The sequence below is a fragment of the Zygosaccharomyces rouxii genome (assembly GCF_000026365.1).
Source record: "Zygosaccharomyces rouxii strain CBS732 chromosome G complete sequence".
Taxonomy (NCBI): domain Eukaryota; kingdom Fungi; phylum Ascomycota; class Saccharomycetes; order Saccharomycetales; family Saccharomycetaceae; genus Zygosaccharomyces; species Zygosaccharomyces rouxii.
The window spans coordinates 1,116,095-1,134,247 of record NC_012996.1 but is presented as its reverse complement, the minus strand read 5'-3'; the positions used below and the strand labels follow the sequence as shown (position 1 = coordinate 1,134,247).

General features: G+C 39.6%; 10 protein-coding genes across 10 annotated transcripts; 4 read left to right on the top strand and 6 right to left on the bottom strand.

Annotated features, from left to right (window-relative positions):
* Positions 1-68: 68 nt before the first annotated feature.
* On the bottom strand, positions 69-1,046 carry ZYRO0G14212g (homocysteine S-methyltransferase family protein; the record flags this gene model as incomplete). Its single annotated transcript, XM_002498555.1, has 1 exon — positions 69-1,046. One exon carries the CDS (start codon positions 1,044-1,046, stop codon positions 69-71), a length of 978 nt encoding a protein of 325 aa, XP_002498600.1.
* Positions 1,047-1,209: 163 nt separating this feature from the next.
* Positions 1,210-3,042, bottom strand: PRM15 (phosphoribomutase PRM15; the record flags this gene model as incomplete). Its single annotated transcript, XM_002498554.1, has 1 exon — positions 1,210-3,042. One exon carries the CDS (start codon positions 3,040-3,042, stop codon positions 1,210-1,212), a length of 1,833 nt encoding a protein of 610 aa, XP_002498599.1.
* Positions 3,043-3,352: 310 nt separating this feature from the next.
* Positions 3,353-5,647, bottom strand: FCP1 (protein serine/threonine phosphatase; the record flags this gene model as incomplete). Its single annotated transcript, XM_002498553.1, has 1 exon — positions 3,353-5,647. The coding sequence occupies one exon, from the start codon at positions 5,645-5,647 to the stop codon at positions 3,353-3,355; it is 2,295 nt and encodes a 764-aa protein (XP_002498598.1).
* A 310-nt stretch (positions 5,648-5,957) lies between these two features.
* Positions 5,958-7,481, bottom strand: TAF8 (Taf8p; the record flags this gene model as incomplete). Its single annotated transcript, XM_002498552.1, has 1 exon — positions 5,958-7,481. One exon carries the CDS (start codon positions 7,479-7,481, stop codon positions 5,958-5,960), a length of 1,524 nt encoding a protein of 507 aa, XP_002498597.1.
* A 239-nt stretch (positions 7,482-7,720) lies between these two features.
* On the bottom strand, positions 7,721-8,830 carry DSK2 (ubiquitin domain-containing protein DSK2; the record flags this gene model as incomplete). The annotated part of the gene is made up of 1 exon (XM_002498551.1): positions 7,721-8,830. One exon carries the CDS (start codon positions 8,828-8,830, stop codon positions 7,721-7,723), a length of 1,110 nt encoding a protein of 369 aa, XP_002498596.1.
* A 1,023-nt stretch (positions 8,831-9,853) lies between these two features.
* Positions 9,854-10,576, top strand: DAT1 (Dat1p; the record flags this gene model as incomplete). The annotated part of the gene is made up of 1 exon (XM_002498550.1): positions 9,854-10,576. The coding sequence occupies one exon, from the start codon at positions 9,854-9,856 to the stop codon at positions 10,574-10,576; it is 723 nt and encodes a 240-aa protein (XP_002498595.1).
* Positions 10,577-10,706: 130 nt separating this feature from the next.
* On the top strand, positions 10,707-11,534 carry CTK3 (Ctk3p; the record flags this gene model as incomplete). Its single annotated transcript, XM_002498549.1, has 1 exon — positions 10,707-11,534. One exon carries the CDS (start codon positions 10,707-10,709, stop codon positions 11,532-11,534), a length of 828 nt encoding a protein of 275 aa, XP_002498594.1.
* Positions 11,535-11,811: 277 nt separating this feature from the next.
* Positions 11,812-14,541, top strand: BUL2 (ubiquitin-ubiquitin ligase BUL2; the record flags this gene model as incomplete). Its single annotated transcript, XM_002498548.1, has 1 exon — positions 11,812-14,541. One exon carries the CDS (start codon positions 11,812-11,814, stop codon positions 14,539-14,541), a length of 2,730 nt encoding a protein of 909 aa, XP_002498593.1.
* A 117-nt stretch (positions 14,542-14,658) lies between these two features.
* COQ5 (2-hexaprenyl-6-methoxy-1,4-benzoquinone methyltransferase) lies at positions 14,659-15,543 on the bottom strand (the record flags this gene model as incomplete). Its single annotated transcript, XM_002498547.1, has 1 exon — positions 14,659-15,543. The coding sequence occupies one exon, from the start codon at positions 15,541-15,543 to the stop codon at positions 14,659-14,661; it is 885 nt and encodes a 294-aa protein (XP_002498592.1).
* Positions 15,544-16,243: 700 nt separating this feature from the next.
* On the top strand, positions 16,244-17,152 carry RCE1 (CAAX prenyl protease; the record flags this gene model as incomplete). The annotated part of the gene is made up of 1 exon (XM_002498546.1): positions 16,244-17,152. The coding sequence occupies one exon, from the start codon at positions 16,244-16,246 to the stop codon at positions 17,150-17,152; it is 909 nt and encodes a 302-aa protein (XP_002498591.1).
* Positions 17,153-18,153: the final 1,001 nt, after the last annotated feature.

Below are 18,153 nucleotides of genomic sequence, written 5' to 3'. Positions count from 1 at the left end.
TATTTCAACTATTTAAAAATGGAGATGAAGAGTATTTAGCTGGTTAATCTTGCTGCCCTGTTTGTGCTCTAATTGCGGTCTACAACTTTACAGATTTCTTGAATGTCTAATGGAGTTGTTCTGCAGCATCCACCGATAGCGCGGGCTCCAAATTTCCTATACTCTTGTACTAGCGATGGCCATGACAACCTATGAGAATCTAAGCCTGTTGGCCTGGACCACGTCTGAGTCTTGTGATCATAAATCTCACCGCTGTTTGGGTATACCAGTAGACCCATTGGTGTTGATGCCAAAATTTCGTTAAGATGGGATAGTGCTTGCGATGATACGGATAAACTACAGCAATTGATCCCCACGAGCAGCAGATTCTTATTGGATCTGTTTGCAAACAACGGCACTAGTTGCTCTAATGGAGTACCATCACGTAGGTTACCGTCATCACCCACGCAAAGACTCACATAAAATGGTTTACTGATCTTGGTTTCGTCCCACGATAAGATTGATTTTAATTCATGCACGTTTGGGACCGTTTCTAGTCCTATAATGTCGATGGTTTCATTACGATTGAAGTTAGCCACCTGTGGCTCGAAATACTGCCAGTAGTCGATTTCCTCAGGTTTCGGACCGTAATCACCTGTATATTCTGCCCCCACATGTGCAGCATAGGGTCCGATACTACCGACTAAATAATGATCATCCCCAATGCAGCGACGACAAAATCCAACAATTCTGTCCAGTAGTTGATCGTACTGTGTCCTCGTGTGGATATCTGTATGAGCACAGATAGTCTTGTAACTCGTCTGGTAGGTCACTGTAGATAGCAATTGAGCACCTGCATCAACATAGGCCTTAAACATAGAATTCACAACATCTCTATCAGTATAGGGTTGATCAAAATTCCAGAATTCTTCCTTAGTAAACGGGACTGTTGACCAAATGGGACCACTGATGTTCATACCTCTGTTCTCCAACTCGGTCCCTTGACCACCATCCATAACTAGAACTCTATCAGTATCTCTTAAAACCTCGAGCAACTGCTGACGCATGGTGATATGTGGGGCAATGCTCTAATTGCTTTACGACCCTATCCATATGTAGTTTGCATATAGAGCTCTTCTTCTCTTGCAAGTGCCCTTGGCAGCCTCATCACACAGTCATATGATACGGATAGTCATTGCATGCGGATGATGATGATGACGGTGATGACAGTTAGAACTTAGTAGTCAAGCCAGGTCTGTTAAACCACTCTTCTCTTAGTATGTCCCAAGTCTGTCTTGCCAATTCTCTGGCTCTTGGATCACTTTGTGCGCCGGCCTCTATGTAAACCTTCAATTTAGGTTCTGTGCCTGATCCACGTAGCGTAAACCTCACATGCTCTCCTGATCCACCACCCTTTGGTTGTGCTACAATGGTTATCATTTGTGATGAAGGGTCTACATGTAGATTAGGGATGTTGTTGGGGGTGTCGGATTGATATCCAGTAGTTAGATCCCGAAATGTCTTTACTTGTAAATCGCCAATGGTTCGAGGGTAATTCTCACCCTTTGGAGTATAATCTTCCCTAATATATGCAAAGGTTTTGTTGGTCAATGAGGGTTCATCCACCAAATAATAACCGTTGTACTCTCTGAAGACTCCGTATTTGGCGGAGGCTTCATCAAGGATATCTAACGGTGATTTCCCCTGAGAGATCCAAGAATGGTAGGCCTGTAGGAAAACCACTGCCGCACTTATACCATCCTTATCATGTTCAGTAGCGGGAAACATGTAACCAATGGCTTCTTCAAACCCAAATGGTACGTAATAGCCGCGAGCCTCTAATTCAAGTGCACGGTTACCAATCCACTTGAATCCAGTTAAAGTGTCCTCATGGTGGAAACCTTCCAAAGCAGCCATACTGTTAATCATTTGAGATGAAACTGTGGAATTAAGCATTGCCAAGGGATGGGATTTCTGGTATTCAGCATCGAATCCCCTATATTTTTGCAACTCGTAGTAAGCAAAAAGAAATCCAATGTCATTGCCGCTTAACTGTTGCCATCCATGGGGTCCTTTAAATGCTACGGAAAATCTGTCAGCGTCAGGATCACTAGCAATAACGAGTTTAATACCATGGTTTTCTGCAAGTTTAATAGCTAAATCAAGGGCACCTTTCTCCTCAGGGTTGGGGAATTGAACGGTGGGGAATTCAGGATCAGGATTTAGTTGCTCAGAAACCACTAAGAAGTCCCTGTTGACCTCTAGTTGTAAAATTTTTGATGCAATCTGATCAAATACTTGATAACCGACACCGTGCATTGGGGTATAGACGAACCATGGCTTACCTTTGGGCAGAGAATCAAGTTCGGTCACAAAAGAATCCTTAACACATGATATGTATTGTTCCAACATTTTATCACGTCCGTAGATGAGCTTACCTTCATCTGCCGCCTGCTGCATGGTTTGATCCCAATCCCAAACACCATTGCCCGGCTCCAAATTAGATTCAATGCTTCTAGCGATGGCAGAATCATGAGGTGGAATGATTTGGCAACCATTGGCATAATAAACTTTATAACCGTTATCCAGTTTTGGATTATGACTTGCAGTTATCATAACCCCTACAGAAGCCTTAACTCTGTCCACCGTAAAGGGAACCATTGGTGTATGCACATAGGAATCTCCCTGATTCAAATAGTGAACTTCAAATCCAGCCTTGAGGAGAACTGTAGCTGTAGCTTTGGCGAAATCCATCGAATTGAATCTGTGGTCATGTCCAACAACTGCCACTAGATGATCTGGAAATTGCTTCTTAATGTATTGAGCCAAACCTTGTGTCGCCTGAATGACTACCAACGTATTCATACGACTAAATCCAGCCTCCATACGAGCTCTCAAGCCAGCAGTACCAAATTGTAATCTTGAATTTAATCTCTCGTGTAATTCGGACCAGTTTTCAGCATCACAAAGTTCAGCTATCTCCTTGCAAGTCTTCTCATTACGATCCTGAGCAAGCCACAGACTGATGGGCTGTTTTAGATTTTCTGGGATGTTAGAACTCATCTTCTTTACTATTAAATAAAAAATATGTTATATATATACGTAATTGAAAGTGATCGACCTTTTAACCTTAGGGACATTCAAGTTAAGAATATGGGGAACCCGAGATCATCTAACAACTGAACAATTTGAAATGATGATCAGGTATATAACACGTGACCCAGTTGCCGACCATAGCGATATAAATTGCTTGGTTTATATAGTAACGTTGCCTGTATAATACATTCCCCATACGATTGATTGAGTCCGCTTTAGTGGACTCCTACCTGCTTGACGACATACCTCCGAAAATATACTACGGACGCAATAAAAATCAAGCATCTAATGCATTGAGTAGTTCCTCTTCCAGATCCGATTCACTGTCATCCTCACGATTACCCTTCGAATTTTCCAGATGGACCTTCTTTTGGCTCGGTTGATCTTCTGAAGATTGTGAATCTGAATTTTGTAATGCCCTTTTCAGAGATTCCGGATCCTTTGTTTGTTCCTGCGGTTTTTCTCCTCCTTGGTCTTGCTTTTGATCCTGTTGATCTTGCTGATTTGTAGGTGCACGATCACTATCGTTCTCTTTATTGCGGTTGTCTTCGTTACCTCCATCAGGAATATCATTTGCACCATAGCCGCCATCAGCAACATCTTCCTCCTCCTCCTCCTCCTCATCATCATTATCGTCCTCCTCATCTTCAGAAATTTCTTCATCCTCATCATTGAGCCATGACGTTCCGCCTGCAAACAGATTAAGCGTGCTATCCTGTGCCGTTTTCATTAGAGCCTCTGATTCGAATTGCTCTCTACGTTGCTCTTCAATTAGATGACGCTGTTCGATCTTGCGTTTGAAATCTTGAATCTCTTCTTCTGTTGCTGGATCTTGAATGATTAATTCGTAGGGTTTTTCATCAACATGTGTCCAAGTGACCAAACATTCAAATACCCAATCCGGATGGACTACTTTAACGTTTTCATTAAAACCCTTGGCAATTCTTGCCTTATAAGTACCCGGTGTCTTTGTTATAACGTGTGTTGTATTTTCATCGATTTCTGATGATGTAATAGCACCAAACATTCCAGTCCAAAGAACAATATCTGCTCTTCTAATATTTGTGCCCAACGGTATCAAACCTGAAAATACAAAATAACAATCTTTGAAAACCTGTCCTTTCATAGTTGGCACTAAGGATTGGATATCTGCACTGTTTTCATTACCTTCATCTAGAAGTTTATAATATTTACGATGTATTTTCGCCAGAGTATCCTTCAAATAGTATAATTCATCATCGTCATCTACCAATAACCTCTGATTATGCATATGTTTTTGTAAAGTAGCTAATGGTCTATTCTGCTGTTGAACTTCTAATGATGCGGAATATTCTAATTTTTTCGTCAATTGTTCCTTAGATTCTCCTTGAACTGGTTCATCATTGGTGGTCAATTGATGGCTTAATTTTTCCTCTTGTCTTTTGACTTCTTCATCGATCTTTTCTTGCAATCTTTTCTCAGTATCCATAATATCTGTTAACAATTCATCAGATTCTTGTGGTTTCTTATGCGTTCGCCTACCTAATTGTAAAAGACCTGATTGTTGCCTAGGCAGAAAATTTGAATTTATATCACCCACACCGACAAAGAAATTGTACGGAACCACTTTGATTAAATTTGGACACCAATTCCAAACATCACCTCTGTCATCAATGACAATTACCATGGATTGATCTGTTGGAAATAACCTTTCTAGTGACTTTTGAGTTAAAGAACCATTTTCATCTCTTGATAAAATTCGATCACCGAAAAGCGATCCATCAGGATCGATAATCTTAGCAATCTCAAGCGCATAGGTTCTAGTGGCCATGGTATAAATATGCATTTCATATAGTGGTGCCAATTGTGCAAAGAATTCCCTTAGGCCAGGTCTAACTTTAACAAAATACCAACATTTTCTTTCAGGTAGTCTCGGTCCCATGTACATGGGCGGCACAATTGGTTCTTCCTCCAGTGAAAACATTTGGACATCCTTAAGAGTTTCGTAGTTTGGATTGGATGGATCTTTCTTCCACTCACCAATAGTTGGATCAACACCACAATGTATCACAGTTTGGTCCAAATCAACTACTAGTACCAATTTTTTAGATTGTCTTAATCTTTGTTTTAAAAAATGTTCCATATCCTCAGCCTCCTTACGACTAACTTTCAAATTGGTATCAGTATGTGAAATGGCTAGATTGGCTTCCATTTGATCGTTTTCATCAACTTCTTTACCACACATTGTACAAAGCCCTCCATAAACAACATCGTGATTGCAAGGTCTCATAATTTCACATATCACTTGTCTTGCAGATGCAACTTCATCGCCTCTATCCACTTCCCAACTTACGAGATCACCTTCAAATGGTGATTCAAAAAATTCAATTGATTCTCTGACCGTCTTCTTTGAATGCTGTGCTCCACCGTTACCATCATTTTCGTCAGGGGAGCTAGCAATTTCAACCATGTACCAAAACTTGTAAGCAAAGAGCCGCTGCCCCTTCTTAACGGTACTACCAATGGGTGCTATAAGCTGATCAATAGTAATCGGATATGGAAGACTTTCAGGCGCTATCACCGGTGTAGCCATAGTACCAAAATAAAAGAATAACTAAATCAAGATTATAAAAGAAAAAAAAGGAGAATCTATGAAAAGGTGTTATACTGCTAATTCCTTCACTTGTAATTCCTAACCTTTTCGACAACACACTCCAGTATATACCCTTATTCCTATCAGTTTAGTTTTGTTTCCGTGCATCATCGTCAAGTTGACCGAAACTTTGTCAAATTTTTCGCTTAAGAGTCTTTAAAAAGAATCATGATGATGATGAATGAACAATAAAGACATAAGGGACTATCTCGAGAGATGTTTCGCGTCGCATGAGGCAAGTAATTTTTTTTTATACAGGATATGTAGAGTTATTTAGATCTTCATCTTCTGATGGGTTAGATGATAATTCAATAGAAATATCTTCCTCCTGTGGGCGGCCTTGCAAGGGTTCTCCTTGGGGTTCTTGTGGAGGTAAATCTGCGATTTCCTGGGTCGCTGGCTGAATTTCTTCCCCTATACGCTCTGGTTCTTGTACTTGTTCTTGTTCTTGTTCTTGTTCGTGCTGTGATTTCTCTTGGACATGTTCTTGTATAAGTTCTGGTTGCTGTGGTTCATTCTGTGCCGTTTCTGTTTGTTGCGGTTGCTCTAGCGGTGGTTTATCTACCGTTGGCTCCATAACTTCTTCATCGCTGCTTTCCATGGCAAAGAAATCTTCCTGATTTTGATCCAGTTCATCCAAATCTAGCACATCTCTTTCCCCTTTCTTCTCCTGTTCCTCTCTTTGAGCTCTCAATTCCTGTAGCCTTTTACTTCTCTCTTCTTTGGCTTTTTCTTCAGTCTCCAATTTATTTCGTTCTAACTCTGGTATACTTTTAACCAGATGGATAAATGATCTTTGTAATGCCAATTGGAATTCTCTATGAACCTGTTTTTTCGTAAATTTATCATTACACTGTGTAAACGCTATTCGTGAAAGTTTTAGGAAGGGATCTTGTTGTGATTGTAATTGTCTCTCTTCAAATTCAAGTACCTTCTTTCTGGCCACCTCGATTCTATTATGGGCATATTCTTCCACGCTAAAGTTTGTCTGCGGAAGTTTGGACAAAAGATCTGCTGAATTTGCCTGTGGGTGTTGAGTTTTCCTTTTCTTGAGTTGTGATCCGTAGATTGCCAAAGTTTCTTGTTCAGCCAACTCTGAGTCGTATTGAGACCGATTAACAATATCATCGGTTGGATTTTTCTTCTGTGAAAGGTGTGATAACGCTAATTCCGATTGCTTAGCTTCTTCAACAATTTGCCTTCTAATTGTTGTTTCGTCGGTTATAGGATGACTGTATTGAGGAGTAAATTTATAGGTATGATCTGGTGGAAAATCAGGTAACCATTTGGGTAGAAAATCTTGTAGTGGATTTGTTGGCGGTACTAAAACTGTAGAAACATTTTGTCTAACCGCTTCTTGGTCTTCAAACGGTACCATTTCATGAGCCAATGATGACTGTAAGTCTCGTAAAGAATGTAAATGATTAAATTCTTTAAAATACTTTTGAGAATAGAATTCTGAGATTCGACTTTGTAATTCGATTGAAGAAGGTGAAATATTGAAACCTTCCATTAACATAGAAATATCGCCCTTGGCAATTGTTTCACGTCTCTGTAAATTACTCATTCGATGTAATTGTGAAATCATATCATTTAATTGACCGTCAACTAATTGTAATAACCTATCGAATGCAAATTGAGTAATTTGTGCATTCATTGGTTTCAGTTGTAATGCAACAGACTTAGCCAGCACTTTAACTACATTAGGTTCTCTGTCCTCATGTTGGAGTTCTTGTAAAGTCGGTAGCTTAGTGATTTGAATGTAATTATCCATAACGAACTAATAAGCCGCTCTCTTACATATTCATTTCTCTAATGTTAATACAACTATCCTTTACTTACAACTTTTTTCACTATCGATACTAAAGAACGAACAAAAGAAAAAAAAAAAGGCAGCAGACTACAACGAGTAATAACTACAGAATCAGGTACTACATACATACGAAAGAGTGTACATAAAGTAGTAGAAATGAAGATATATAAAGACGTAAAAATTGTTTAACATCTTTAGATTTAGACGTCACCGTTTAGTAAAGAATCGAGGGCTCCCTGAACAGACCCGCCGCTTCGTCTTAGGGCTGCAACGTTCCTATCAAAATCGAAGAAACCCATTTCGTTTAATTGTCTTAACTGAGTTTCATAACGTTCTTCTGGTGGTCTATTATCTTGTGGTTGTTGTTGTTGTGAAGGTGCACCCAACATCGATGCTAAAAGTTGAGGATCTAGACCGCCCGGTTGTTGTAATGGTCCACCACCACCTAGAAGAGCAGCAAATGGGTTACCAGCTGGGGGAGCTCCGGCATTTGTGGCGGCGGCAGCAGGATTACCACCATCGTTAGCACCTGCAGCGCTTTCACCCTCTGTATTTTCGTTACCTGGAGCTGGGAACGCATTGGCAGCATCATTTTCACCTCCACCTGGGTTCATCATTCTTGCAAATTGCATACTCTGTCTAATCATTTGAGGGTTTGTCAACATTTGTCTAAAGAAAGGCGATTGGAACATCTGTCTTGCTTGTGGTCCCATTGCTTGTAATTGAGGATTCGATTGAATCATAAAATCGACCATTTGTGGATTTGAAAGCATTTCATTCATTTGCGATTGGAAAATTGGGTTATCTAACATGTTTAATAAATCTTCTTGATTTGGCATATTGGTTGCACCACCATCAGGTCCGAACATATCGGCTGATGGTAACGAGGTAAAACCTGCATATCTTGCTGACGTTAAATCTGCTAATGGATTGAATCCACCACTCTGTCCAGCAGACAAATTACTTGGTGCTCCTGTCGTTGGTGTTGTACTAGCATTCCCGCTAGGAGGTACAGCAGATGCGCCACTGCCAGCTGTTGCTGCTGCAGTGCTACTACTACCACCGCTAGCGTTACCAGGTGCTTTACTCGATTTTACCAAGTGAACTGAGTGTCCATCTTGCAAATTGTAAAATTGCAAAGTTTGATCATCCTTAAGGATCTTACCTGAATAGATCAATCTTTGACTTGAGGCGGGAATTTCTGAAACTTTACTTATTTCTTCTTTAAAAGTCGAAACGGTCGATTCAGGATCAACGGTAACTTCCCATTTATTTTGACCACTCTTTATTTGAACAGTAATCGTAGACATATCGCGTTTGGATCTACTGTGATTTTTTCTTTTTCTTTTTTGCCTTCCAATTAGACTAATTCCTTGTATGAAATAAAGGAGGACTTGAGGAATCAATGACTATCGTTGTGATTAGACTTTGATATATTTGTTCTCCGTCTTGACCTTTAAGTGGCAAAAACGTATTTACACCGAGTTGTACAATAGAGTATTTCAGTCTACTGTAAAGATGATAGGCAGCGAAAGCTGAACGAAAACTTATTATCTTATTAACCCCTGGAATTCAACCAGAATCTCAGTTTAGTCTTTGATATTCTTTTGAACTCTTACGACGGTGATGGTAATGAATTTGTCCCTCTGTACATTGACAGAAAATCTACGTAGAAAGTTACTAATGAACATAAGAAGTGCCTACGCTTTATAGTGAGTGGGATTTATTAAATGAGCCCTTCACTACATTTAACTACCAGTAGCACTAGCTAACCTTAACATAGGTACCATATCCCTATCGCACAATAATAAAAGGGGAGTCTTAGATTTGAGCCGATTTTTTCTGTTTCTTGTTCTTCCTCATTGTCCGTAATCGTTTGAAGGTGAACTTCATCGCATACATACACACTACCAAAATTAGGCTTGGCAGAAGTTTAATCTACACGTGAATATCACGTTACTTATTTACACGTGATATCCACGTGATTGGATCATCTACATAGGCACGTGACAGAACTTGAGCGGTTAAGTGATTTGAGTTATATCGACTTGAACGCACATCGTCTACACAGAGAAGTAGCTAACGCTTACGGCCTCGAAAAGGACACCGTGCTAGTTGCTGATTACGCCTCCCCTTATGATTTTCCATATCTTATATGTTTTAACTAAAATTGCAATTTTTCATGTAAAAAAAAAAAAAAAAAAAAAAAAAAAAAAAAAAAAAAAAAAAATGGTGTTTAACAAATAGAACTCGTCTCATCTCATCTCATCCTTAGAACCAATTTCAACCTCTGTATCTAGCTCGTTAGAATCATCAAATTAACCAGTATCATCATGGCAAAGACACTTTCACAAGGTAGGAAGCCTGGCAGTGGACGTAAGCCAGGTAAAGGCAAGACATTAAGAAACGGTAGGAAGCCTGGCAGTGGCCGCAGGCGGAGGGACGACGATGGCAGTCCATCACCACCACAACCACCGCCACAGCGATCCGTCAATACGGGTAGTACATATGGTAAAACTACTGCTGCAGCTGCAGCTGCAGCTGCAGAAGCAGCAGAAGCAGAAGCAGAAGCAGAAGCAGAGGCAGAGGCAGAGGCAGCAGCTGCTGCTGCTGCAACAGCATCCGCATCTGCCGACGACACCACTGCTAATTCCTCAAGCACGACTAGTGCAAAATCACAGGTTTCTTCTCGAGATTTAGAAGCTATTGATGCACTCCGAGAGTTGAACAATTCTCCACCAGAACCGTTGACACCGACGTTAACGCCGACACAATCGAAGGGAAGACATACAGAAATCGTACAAAACCATACTAATGAAGGCCCATTCGTAACGCATACACGATTACTCTCAAACCCTTCAGCATCTTCGAATTCGAATCCCTCCCCAGCATGGAATTCATTAGCACATCCTCAACCCGTTAATGGATTAGTCGGTATGAATTCAATAGGATTGTCGGAAACTTCAACTCAACAAGATCAAAACCATACTCATAGTCATCACCATTCACAGTCCAAAGAGGGACCTAATGGACTTTTAATTAGTTCGTACATATAGCATATCGTTTTCTAGGTTATCAAGTTAATAAATTAAGATTCATCTCATCGCGTGGAAAGAAAGAAAAAAATTGTACCAAGTGAATAAAACATACATCTTCATTCAAAGAGAGATATTCAATATAGCCGTTATGGATTCTTTTGAAGCTAGGCTACAATTTATATCTGTGATTAAAAATTTGCAAAAGACCTTAGGTGTTTCTAAAAGGTTAGACAATGATCCGGTTCAGTTCTACTTAAATCATTACGAGCAACACTATGAGGATTTCCACCAGTGTCTCTTCGACACTGCTGCCAAGATGGATTCATTGGATAGGTTGAACGTCGTCATATACTACTCAAAAATCGTTCAAGTTCTACATGGTGAACAAACAGAGTTAAATGCAAGAGTGCTCAACCAGTTACTTCTGCCGTCGATAGATTCCATGCTTCTGCTAGCGTTACCATCGCAGGATTGGAAGGCCCTTACGAATCTAGATGCATGTATCGATATTTTCCAGAAGTGTAACAGTTTAATGGGTGGTATAGTGGAACTAAAAAAACCAACGATGGATTCCCATTTACCGCTTGATAAACTACAATGGTACACACCGTCAGAACACCCCTCTATACACTACCACGAATCATTCCAAAGAGCTGCCACCCTTTTGCAAGACAGGTGTGCCAAACAACAGCACATGTTCCAACAATTTAAACTATTTGGCCTGTGTCCGGTAACGCTATCACGACCACAACCATCTACACAGACAATTATACACAGAATGGAAAGCGACCGTGAAAAGCACAAGAGATTAAAAGAAAACATCTGGGTCTTACCGAGACCCCATGCTAGTATATTGAACGAATTCGAATTCAGAACCCTCTGGGAATCAACTCCACAGGAGGGTCTGACAAAGGGCGATTATAGAAATATGTCAGACATGAACAGAATAGCTCATGCCAGTTACAGCGTGAAGTAGTGAGGGTACGATATGGATGAACAAGCTCATCCACGTGAGTTTAGTTTAATGCATTTTACGATGTGTATAGTCAGGCAACTACATACTTTTTTTTTTTTTTTTCTCTAATCGAGAAAAAAAAAACGAGGACTCGATAAGACATTACATGGACATGATTCCGGAAGAGTCGTTAAGGATAGATCTTAACAACTTTATGTGGAACTGCTTGACTAGGGGTTAATAACAAAAGAGACTAGTTCAAAGTTCAAGGAAATATCTTTTTCTCTTTCTCTTTCCTATGCCAAGAGATTTGTCATTCCACAACTCTCATCTTGGAAGACCAGCCTTGGCCGCTTCCAAATCTGAAGTTTCAGGGATTAGACGTGGTCGTAGACCATTGAGAACACAACCACAGTCGGAACCATGGATGAGAAGTGTTAGTACCGGAACTGTTTTGAGAAGGAAACGGGGGAATGGTCGAAGTCCATCACCAAACGATGAATCTAATGTTCGTGGTGGTTCATTGACTCGCTCGAGGAATACTCAAGAGAACGTACTAGTTGACGTTTTGCCATCGTTTGAAATGTACAATTCGTTACATAGACATATTCCCCAAGGTAACATTAATCCGGATTGCCACGATTTCCCACCTTGTTACCAAGAAATAGAAGCCCAACAAAATTCGATATTGAGGAATACCGATCAACCAACAGAGATTCAAGCGCTGGATTCGCAAAACCCACAACAACGACCGGATTTGAGAAGAAGCTCGTCGTCCGGAGTTAATAATTTACAGGCATTTTCCACACAACATCTTTCAATTCAAAATACGCAGTCAATATTGCAGGAAAGTTCAGAACCAATCGAAGATGATTTTAACGATTCTGATAGTATCAATATCGATAAATTGTACAGTTTACCAAAGTTATCTACGCCCATCGAAGTTACCATACGCTTAACTAAAAACCCGCCCAAACCTCATGTAAGACCGGAGGAGGAATCAATTTTAAAAGAATACACTTCAGGTGACGTTATTCATGGTTATTGCATAGTTGAAAATATGTCTTCACAACCATTACCATTCGAAATGTTTTACGTCACTTTAGAAGGTTATACATCTTTGATAGATAGACAAGTGGGAAAAAGAACGCTGAAAAGATTCCTAAGAATGGTCGATTTAAGTGCAAGCTGGTCGTATACAAATATTCAACTTAGCACGGGGGTCAGCGTAGTGGTTGGTGATGTAGATTACGATAATTGCGTTATAGGTCTTACGAACAATAGAATTCTAGAGCCGGGCGTCAAATACAAAAAGTTCTTTACGTTTAAATTACCCAATCAATTGTTGGATGTCACTTGTAAACAGGAACAATTTAGCCATACCCTTTTACCTCCTACTTTTGGTGTTGATAAATTCAGAAACCATGGAAAATATTCTGGAATCAGAGTCAACAACATTCTAGGATGTGGTCACTTGGGGGTTAAAGGTTCGCCAATTCTTACCATCGATATGGTTGATGAAAATTTATCCATAAATTACACGGTGGACGCTAGAATTGTGGGTAAGGATAAGAGGACTCAAAAATTAAACTTGATGAAGGAAGCTGACTATAACATTAGAGTCATTCCATTCGCATTTTGCTGTCCTATTATTGGTAAACTCAGTACAGGTCAACAATTAGCTCAGCTCAAAAGGGATGCAGAGAAGAGAATAACAGCTCTAGAAAATGTTTTTTCTAGGTTGGAGGCTAATGAACCTATACAACCAAGAGATGTCAATGCTACAGATATTGCTGGTACCGTGGATAATACTTCAGAGTTGGATCAAACTGATTTGCTACGTTGTAAAATGGATCAGTTACAACTTCAAAGACCGAGGTATGTATCGTCAAATTCAGATGATGGTGGAGATTCAAAGGCAAAATTTTCAGATCGTGACAAAGTGGAAACGCAATTTAGCTACAAGGTAAGATCTAAAAGTGCTAGTGGATTAAAAAATGGGATTTTTTCCGGACTGCTAGGTGGATCCTCGTCTAGCTCAGTGAAAAAGGAAGGCACCAAGGAGAAAACTGAGAAAGCAGGGCTCATTTTATTTCAAGCCAAGATTCCAGAATATTCGCTGCCTTACCGCCCACCATCTTTATTGAGAAAGACGAACAGATTTGATAATAAAAATAGTTATGATCAGGAAAATTGGTTACAGCTGTTAGACTTAGTCCCAGAAGAAATGAGACGTCCACTAGATCATTTAGATATTGACCTTACCTGCATTCAATCTAACAATAGTAAACCAGGTGAACCTCCAGAGATTCAGTCCATTACCACTGAACTTGTATGCATAACGGCAAAGACTGACAATTCTATACCGATTAAATTAAATCCAGAACTGTTAATGAATCAGAATAAACTGAATGAAGTGAAAAGGAATTATGCGGCCATGAGTAAAACCGTATCAGAGTTGAGTAAAAGATTTGAGGCAAATGCTGCGAAATTGAACGAATTGTACAACATGCACGATAGTACTTTGGCGCCTCGTGAGCTTAGATTTAGCGATTTCATACCATCTCAACTGCAAAATAATTTGGAAAGTTTAGCAAATTTGGAAGCCAAGGTAGTTCATCTCCATGATGTGTTTAGGAAACAAACGCACACTCTAAAGGATTTTGCTCCAACACAAGACACGATCTCTGCCGTGCCTTCCAACGGATCGGCATCCCAGTCAAATTCTGGTAGCTTCCTAAGCTCTACTTTCAGTCCATCTTCAGAACATTCGCGTTCTTCTACGTCATTAAAGTTTGTTGATCAAATTGCTCACGAGTGGGTTAAGTGTGAACCCCTCAAGTATAAGAGAACTGTTACGGTTAATTTGGAATACAATGACAATATTAGAGAAACTTTGGTACCGACTTTTGAAAGCTGCCTATGTGCACGCTTCTATTGCATTCGTGTCAATATCAAGTTCGACCACCATGCTGGCACCGCTACAATTGACATCCCAGTGGACATCAAGAGCTTTCATAACATTTAGAATTTCCGTCATTTATTTCCACACGTAAATATATATATTTACATACATACGTTAGCATGCTTAGATAGACAATCATACGTCAGGTAGAGATGATAAAATTTTTTGAAATTCAATTCCTTATACCTTGACACCCCAATGGATGGCACAGACACCACCAGTTAAGCTCTCATATCCAGCCGATTTGAAACCAGCTTGTTCTATCATATTTTTAAATGTCTCTTGATCAGGGAATTTTTCAATGGATTCCACTAGATATTGGTAAGAATCGTAATCATTGGCAATGATGGACCCCATCACAGGCAGGACCTTGGACCACTGCTGATACATTAGATCCATCAATTGATTTTCAATCTTGGAAAATTCTAAGCAGTAGAAAATTCCACCAGGTTTCAAAACTCTATAAGCAGCCGCAAGACCTGCTTCAACGTTGGTAAAATTTCTAATACCAAATGAAATGGTATAAATATCCTTTGAGTTCGATTCGATTTCATCTAGAGATTCACCATTTTGCACCAAAAAGTTCACTCTGGGGTCATTGTGGTACTTGTTTTGTTCCATTGCCCTTTTTTCACCTTCTTTCAACATATCTGCATTGATATCGACTATATGCATGGTAGATTCAGTATCATGGAATTTATGTTCAGCATGATCCAAGAGTCCAAAAGCAATATCACCAGAACCACCCGCGACATCAATAAAATGTAATGGTTCTACAGAAGTTGGTCTTTTACCTGCATCCAACTTATTGATAAAATGGTCCTTCCAGCATCTGTGAATTCCTAACGACATCACATCATTCATAACATCGTATTTGGATGCAACTGAGGAAAAAACGTTGCCAACAAGCTTTTCCTTTTCAAATTTGGGAACCGTTTTTGATCCAAAATGGGTATAACCATCCTCTTGTTTCAAGAAGCTGGTTGCACTAAATGTACGAAGAATTGACTTATGACCACCTGCGATACACTTGGGTGTATGCTTTACAAAAGCAGAGGAAATCATTGAGCGTGGCAGTTTACAGAAGTCACAGATACTTTATTCTCTTTTCAATTGAAAGTGAAAGGTGTTCTTCCTTAAGGTCCATCTTTTCAATCCTCGGATATGCATTTTTCATCGCTAGATGTCACAAAATAATAAGAATAAATTAGCATTAATACAAATAAGCAGAATCAATTTCCTGCTTCCTAATAATTTCTTGTTCCTTCTCAGAAACTATGATTTAAATTATGAGAATTTTCTCACTTTGCTGCTATACAATACTTTGCTTTACAACCATTAATTTGCTAGTATGGTCGATGCCAGTGGGAAATTTTAGCTACCAGAATCAATTGATTGAAGATAGTCTCCCTTGCCGTAGGCAGAAGCTTGAGGAATTGAAAGAGAGCTTGAGGAGTTCTTCGCGATTGCATGTCGAGGAGCAGGCCTCAGTTTCACAGCAGATCGACCAAATTACTGCCTCACTTGAAGAATTGGAGAAAGAACAGAAGGGGAGCTGTGCAAAAGTGACGTGGACGAATGTTATAATGCATACGCTCTTTGGTAAAAACCACCTTTGTGTATGAGATCTTTTTTAAATAGATGGGCGCTTCCTTTGAGATTCGAACCGAGCGCCTTCACCCAAAACTCGTTATCACTTTTACATAAAGATGCACAGCCAAGAAAAGTTGATATTGCCCAACTCCTTTGTCTATAGGCTATACCAATGATTTCATCGGCTTTTCTAGTCTCACTTTACGTTTCTGTGTCCTATGTGGCAGGTGTATATGCCACTGATGTAAGCGTAAACAACTATAGGAGTGGTAGAGATGATCCTCGAATTATTATTCAGCGTATGGGACGAATTTCATTGATACTAATAGCGAATCTGATAGTAGTCCCTTTGATTCTGTATCAGTTTGGCAGTGCAAACTCATTCCAAGATGCATTTTTAAGATTGGGGATTTGGCCTCAACATAGTTCTTACGTGCTCGAATCCTTAAAAGCATTAGTGTTAATGGGATTACTTTACGTGGGTCCTCTTGCGGATTCGTTGTTATATTATATGTTTGTCCCCCATAGTAACCTTCTACAGGAACTCAAGGAGGAATTGCTCAATATTTGGGGGTTTCGTAACTATGTCTTTGCACCCGTCACTGAAGAGATTTTCTACACTTCGATGATTTTAAACTGCTATAAGTTTCTACCTCATGAACCCGTCTCTCAATTGAAGCTCGTCTGGTTTACTCCCTTTTTCTTTGGATTGGCACATATACACCATGCCTACGAGACCTATCAGAATACGAGAACGACTTTGGCAACTGTGATTTTGACTACCCTCATACAAGTGACGTACACGACTCTTTTCGGCTGTTTGACAAATTGTGTCTTCCTCAAGACTGGTGGGAATCTATGGGCTTGCATCGTCTTACATGCATTTTGCAATTACATGGGATTCCCTGAACCTTCTCAATTGCATATGTACTATACGGATGTCAGGAAACCACCTTCTGAATTAGTTGCTAAACTTCTCACTTGGTGGAATAGATTTTATTTTGTCTTGTTAATCTTGGGAATATGGCTCTTTACAGTCAACTTCAACGCATTACTAGTTTCTCCCTACAGTTTAATGTGATAAACAAGATGAACAATATACCTATCAAGGGCAAGATGACTCAAGAATTAGAAAAATAGCACATTTGTTCCTCTTTTTTTGAAAGTTTCTTCAGTCATTACTATTATTATTTCTTCCCTTTGTTCTCCATCCCTCATTGTCGAGGTGAGTTTGCATGCAGATCCGAACGTGCATAGAATTTTTCTAGAACAACAGTTTTCATGCATAGAAAAACTTCCATGATGAAAATCTCCAAGTAAATTTATAAAGTAGACCGTTAAAAAAGAAAATGTTCGAGCATTATTGCTCTGGTAGGCGTGTGAATACAGATATTTTATCAAGATAATGATCTGAATCCAAGAAATCCTTATTCTACGATTAAACATGTGGCTTTCCTCCCAAAATGCGCCTCACTTCAGTTTGTAGAAGCGTATCAGTGATCCACTAGCACCGATGCGCTATCTAATAAATTCACACTTCCACCTAGCAGCACGAATTTGAAATTGGTGGTACGCCTATGCAGCATTAGTGGAAATTCGGATATTCTATATTGGGGAGCCACACTATGGAGTTCACCTCCTCTCTGAACAAATCTCTATTACATACTTCCTAATTAAAAGAGCAAAATAAATTACATCATATCCCGTCAGATCAATATCAACTTGATTCAATTTCGAGTTTCGGTTACCTCAGAAGTTCCTTGAAAAATCGTTTTCCAACAGGAAAAAAAACTTCAAAATGGTTTTAATTCGTAGATTTCATTCCCCAAAGCCAACACCAATTATTAATTTGACTTCTAGACGTGTTGTTCTAACAACGTGAACTAGTTGAGATGACTTTTGGCATCGCTCGCTATAAAAGGAAGTCACCATATACGAAGGAAACTGAGACGCGTATTGGGTCAAAAACCTATAAGCACCTAAGTCGTGGTTCGGTATGCATTGTAACTTAGATAAACTACTCTTGGTTATAGAATAGAAGTAGGAGTTGAGCTAGTAATACCATTGATTCAAGGGCTGGAG